At 38.3% G+C, this 5,941-nt stretch overlaps 1 protein-coding gene across 1 annotated transcript; it reads left to right on the top strand.

The window, feature by feature from the left end:
- Positions 1-1,225: 1,225 nt before the first annotated feature.
- LOC147786255 (uncharacterized) lies at positions 1,226-1,942 on the top strand. The gene has a single exon (XM_087120895.1). The coding sequence runs from the start codon at positions 1,226-1,228 to the stop codon at positions 1,940-1,942; it is 717 nt and encodes a 238-aa protein (XP_086977021.1).
- Positions 1,943-5,941: the final 3,999 nt, after the last annotated feature.

Genomic DNA, 5,941 nt, shown 5'->3' on the forward strand with positions numbered 1-5,941 from the left:
GTCTATGAACAAGATATGGCCACTACAAGTTTGTAGTGATGTAATTTGGTCTCACCAATACCCCAACCATGTTCATGAAATTAATAAACCATGTATTCAAGGAATGTCTAAACATGTTTGTTATCGTGTTCATAGACAACATTCTAATATACTTGAAAATGGATCAAGAACACTAAGAACACCTCCGAAAAGTCTTAACTATCTTAAGGTAGAACAAGTTGTACGCCAAGTTTTTCAAATGTGAATTTTGGCTATAAAAAGTCTCATTCTTAGAACACGTAGTGTCTAAAGATTGGATTTAAGTGGAATCCACTGTTGGTTATAAAATGTTTTTTTATTTTACTTTACAAGTTTTTTTTGGTTTAAAAAAAAAAATAGTGGTTAGTATTTATTTTATTTCTGTTGCTTATTTCTCCATGAAAAAAGACTGGAGATATTGGAAGTAGTGGAAGGAACTAGTTTTTAGGGAGTGGAATAATAGGAGTGGAAGGAATGGTGGAGTGCTTGCTGATTTGCAGTAGAAATGGGTAAAAATTTTATTATATAAGGAAAATGGTGCAAGTTCTAAAGACACCACAAATAGAAGAAAATTAATTTGTGTGTCTTCGCTTCTTCTCCCCTTCTGTTACTTTTTTTTTTTCAATTGGTATCAGAGCTACAAGATCAAGGCCAAGATCAAGGCCTATTTTCAATCCTATCTCACCAAGAGATTGAGCGGTCAAGAAGGGAGAGAGATCAAAAAATGAGACAGGAATCCAGTGACAGGAGCCAAAACACCGGTGCGATAGAAGGTGATGCATATGAAGTGAGTGTACGAATTCAAGAAAAGGAGGGATCTGTCACACTCAAATACCCGATGTTGACAAAATGCAATTATGCAGCTTGAGCAATTAAGATGAAGGTATTTATGAGGGCACAAGGTGTTTGGGAGGCAATTGAGTCACCTGAAACAGTAGATAACCGCAAAGATAAGATGGCTTTAGCAGCTATTTATCAAAGTATTGGAGAAGATACGTTGCTACAGTTGGGTGCCAAGAAAACTACCAAGGAAGCCTAGATCATGTTGAAAAATATGAATCTAGGTGCGGAAAGAGTGAAAGAAGTTAGAATGCAGACTCTTTGACGAGAGTTTGAAGCGTTGAGGATGGGTGATTAAAAAAGTATTGATGAGTATTCAGGAAAACTCACCATTATTGTCAACAAATTGAGAGGCCTCGGCAATACTATGGATGATATCCAAGTAGTTAAGAAACTTCTACGATCCGCCTCTGCAATGTTTCTTCAAATCACTTCAACGATTGAGGAGTTCAGTGATCTCAAAACGAAATCCGTTGATGAGATTATTGGATCACTCAAGGTACATGAAGAAAGGTTGCAAGGGTTTGGAGAAAAGGATGAAACCGTTCTCCTCACTCATGCAGAATGGAAGGAACGAGAGAATGCAAAATCCTCAAAGAAAGAATGGAAGGATCAAGGTAGTTCCAAAGGAGGCAGGGGACGGGGTCATGGAAGATGGAGAGGTCGTGGGAGAAGTGACTGGCATCGAGAAGATGAAGGAGAGTCGCAAACTCAAAAGAAGAAATTTGACAAAAGTAAAATTAAACGTTACAGGTGTCAGCAAATGGGATACTTCGCATCAGAGTGTTCCACAAAAGACGAACAACTCAACTTGATAGAGATGCAAAATGATGAGGAGTCTTCATTACTGATGATAGAGGCGTGTGAAATTAAAACCACACATGACAAAGACCCTGATTTTGTGATGTTGAATGAAACTATAGTGCCGCCATCAGCCAATATTGGAGCTGAAAATTCCTGGTTCCTAGATACTAGAGCAAGCAACCACATGTCAGGAGAAAGAAGGGTGTTTCATGAGCTCGACACATCTGTTGTTGGAAAGGTACGCTTCGGTGATAACTCTGTAATAGACATTTGTGGTTGAGGAATAGTGCTCTTCAAATGCAAAACCGATGAGCACTTGATCTTATCGCAAGTCTATTACATACCTAAACTGAAAAGCAATATTATAAGTTTGGGTACCTGGATGAGAGTGGAAATAAAATTGTTATAGAGGACAATGTGATGAAGATATATGACAGGGCTAGGAGCCTGATTATTATGGTGACCCGACAATCCAACAGATTGTATGTAGCAAAGCTGAAGCTTGCGGATCAGGTGTGTTTAATGACAAATATCAGTAACAGTTGTTGGCTCTGGCACGCGAGGTATGGACACCTGAATTTTCACTCTTTAAAGAAATAAATGACAAAAGAATGGTTGAAGGGTTGCCGAAAATCACCCAGGTCAATCAATTTTGTGATGGGTGTTTAATTGGAAAGCAGCATAGGACTCCTTTTCCCTGAACAACAACATATCATGCGAAGGAGTCATTGGATCTTGTCCATGGAGATCTATGTGGATCTATTTCGCCAATGACTTATGGAGGTAACAAATATTTTATGTTACTAGTGGATGATTTTTCACGATTTATGAGGGTGTTTATGTTGAAAAATAAGAATGAAACAGTGGTGGTATTTAAAAAGTTCAAGATCATTGTGGAGGTAGAGAAAGGCAAGAAGATTAAGAGCTTTAGAACGAACCGTGGAGGAGAGTTCGTATCTACTGCTTTTAAAGACTATTGCGAGAATGAAAGCATGAAAAGACTTCTTACTGCACCATTTTCACCATAGCAAAATGGCGTAGTATAAAGGCGTAATCGAACGGTGGTAGAGATGGCCAGATGTATCTTAAAGAGCAAAGAGATGCCTGCAAAATTTTGGGGAGAAGCTATCAAAACTGCCGTGTATATTCTGAACAGATCACCAACAAAAGGAGTTGCAGATGGTACACCGTATCAAGCTTGGTTTGACAAGATACCACAGGTTCATCGCTTTAAAATCTTCGGGTGTCTTGCTCATGCCAAGAATACATATTCACACCTTCCTAAACTTGCTGATAGGAGTGCGAAGACAATTATGTTGGGATATGAAGATGGAACCAAAGCTTACAGACTATTGGATCCACAAAAGAATAGAATTATGGTGAGTAGGAATGTGGTGTTCGAAGAGGAGAAAAAGTGGTGTTGGGAAGAAATCACAAACGGTGATGATGAATAAAGAGGAACTTTCATCGTTCAAATTTCAGAAAAATAGAGTAGAACATAGGAAAGGAATATTGAACATATCGAAGTTGATCAAGATGAAAGACAAAGGAAAAATTCATCCTCAAATTTATCAACGCCAGACAATACCTCAAATGCATCATTGTCAAGCTCATCGACGCCGAAAAAATTTAGGTCTCTAGAAGATATTTATAGAGAACTGAACGAAGCAGAGGAGGAAGCAATGGACCTTTGTTTTCTTTCTATAGAGGAACCAACTTCATATAAGAAAGCTGCTAAGAATAAAAACTAGAGGAATGCCATGATGTCTCAAATTCTCTCCACTGAAAAGAACAGAACGTGGGAACTCACAGATTTTCCGAAGAATCATAAAGAAATCGGCATCAAATGGATTTTCAAATTAAAGAAAAATCCAGATGAAGAAATCATGAAACATAAGGAGAGACTCGTGGGAAAGAGATATGGACAGCAGTTTGGTGTAGATTACAGTGAAGTATTCGCACTCGTGGCCAGGTTAGAAACAGTGAGATTAATTCTTGCCTATGCAGCCTTTAAGAACTGGGAAGTACATCATATGGATGTAAAGACAGCTTTTCTGAATGGCGAGTTCGAAGAGGAGGTGTATGTTGCTCAACCAGAAGGGTTCGTTGACAAGGAAAATCCAAACATGGTGTTAAAACTACGTAAAGCTTTGTATGGATTAAAACAGGCTCCGAGGGCCTGAAATTTTAAACTTGATCAATGTTTGCAGTCACTTGGTTTTGTTAGATGTCCATAGGAATATGCTCTCTACAAGAATATTAATGGAGTTGAAGCAATGATAATCGGCACATATGTGGATGACTTAATCATAGTCGGCTCAAACAAACAAGTTATAGCTCAGTTCAAGGAAGAGATGCACCAGAAATTTGAGATGAGCGATCTTGGACTTTTGAACTATTACTTGGGTATTGAGATACGACAAAGTAGTGAATCAATCACTTTATGTCAGGCCATATATGCAAGAAAAATCCTAGAGAAGCTAGGAATGGGGGAGTGCAATCCTTGTTTGATTCCCATGGAACCAAGAATGAAGATGAGCAAAAATGGGAATGGAGAACCTGCGGTTGATAAAACACTTTACAAAAGTGTTATTGGAAGCTTACGCTATCTGGTTAATACCCGACCCGACATAGCCTACTCAGTTTGTGTGATGAGTAGATACATGGAGGCACCAACAACTTCACATCTCACAACAGTAAAACAAATATTGAGGTATGTGAAAGGTACTCTAAGTTTTGGCTGTGTTTATAAGAAGCTATCGAATGTAGAGCTGGTAGGATTTAGCGACAGTGATATGGCTGGGGATATTGATGATAGGAAGAGTACAACTGGAGTGTTGTACTATTTGGGAGTAAATCCGGGTATTACAGAGGCAGAAGGTGGTGGCTTTGTCATCATGCGAGGCTGAGTATATAGCCGCAACTGCTGGAACATGTCAAGGAGTATGGTTGGGCAGGATTTTGAGTAACATCAGTCAACTGCAAGTAAAACCCAAGCTTAATGTTGACAACAAGTCAGCTATAGCGTTGGCGAAAAATTCTGTTTACCATGATCGAAGTAAGCACATTGATACCAGGTTTCACTTTATTCGCCAATGTGTACAAACTGAAGCTATTGAACTGGAATATGTGAACACAGATGAACAGTTGGCAAATATTCTGACAAAGCCGTTAGCAAGACAACGATTCCTGGAGAAAAGAGAGAAGATTGGCTTGAAGAAAGTCGTTTCAACATAGTTAAACAAGTTTAGAGGAGTGGTTGTTGGTTACAAACTTGTTTTTTTTTTTTTTTTTTTTTTTTTTTTTTTTTTTGCTTTATAAGTTTTTTTTGGTTAAAAAAAAAAAACAAAAACAAAAATAGTGGTTAGTATTTATTTTATTTCTGTTGCTTATTTCTCCATGAAAAAAGGCTGGAGATATTGGGAGTAGTGGATGGAATGGTGAAGTGCTTGCTCATTTATAGTAGAAATGGGTAAAATTTTTATTATATAAGGAAAATGGTGCAAGTTCTAAACACACCACAAAAAGAAGAAAATTAATTTGTGTCTTCGCTTCTTCTCCCATTCTGTTACTTTTTTTCTTTCATCCACTACGATAGAAGTCATCACTAAATGGGAACACCCAACTACAGTTACAGAGGTATGAAGCTTCCTAGGGTTAGCAAGCTACTATCGAAGATTTGTCCAAGACTTCGCTAGAATAGCCTCGCCTCTTACACATTTTACAAAGAAGGGCATACCTTTTATATGCAATGATGCACGTGAGGCTAGTGCCAAGACCTAAAATAAAGACTAGTGTCAGCTCCAATGCTCATGGTTCTAGAAAGCTCAGAGGGATACGTACAACCTAGAATCGGCCGCAGTAGTATTCGCAATATAGATATGGTGACACTACCTGTATGGAGAAGAGACCCAAATTTACACCGACCACAATAGCCTGAAATACTTCTTACACCCAAAAAGAATTGAACGTGAGACAACGAAGGTAGTTGGAATAAGTAAAGGACTACGATATAAATATCCAGTACCACCCTGAAAAGGCAAACATAGTCGAAGATGCCCTAAATCATAAAACGGCACACTCGTCGGTCCTCATCACTAGAGAGTTAAAAGTACAAGCGAACTTCGAGTGAGTTTGTTGTAAAAGTGTTAGTTGCTATTTTTATGTTTTAGTAATCCTAAACATGAGGTCACTAATATGGTCTTCTGCCGCATCGTTTTGGCATGATATTCTGATATTCTGCTTTCCGTTAGGATTTTGTTTTTCTCTTTTGTTAAGC

This window comes from Cucurbita pepo, unplaced genomic scaffold (genome assembly GCF_057944985.1).
Source record: "Cucurbita pepo subsp. pepo isolate OVF unplaced genomic scaffold, ASM5794498v1 scafford_4, whole genome shotgun sequence".
Lineage (NCBI taxonomy): Eukaryota > Viridiplantae > Streptophyta > Magnoliopsida > Cucurbitales > Cucurbitaceae > Cucurbita > Cucurbita pepo.

What these genes read in the sequence shown, in the direction of transcription:
- LOC147786255 (XM_087120895.1), top strand. Translation starts at nt 1,226, where the DNA reads ATGGATGATATCCAAGTAGTTAAGAAACTTCTACGATCCGCCTCTGCA.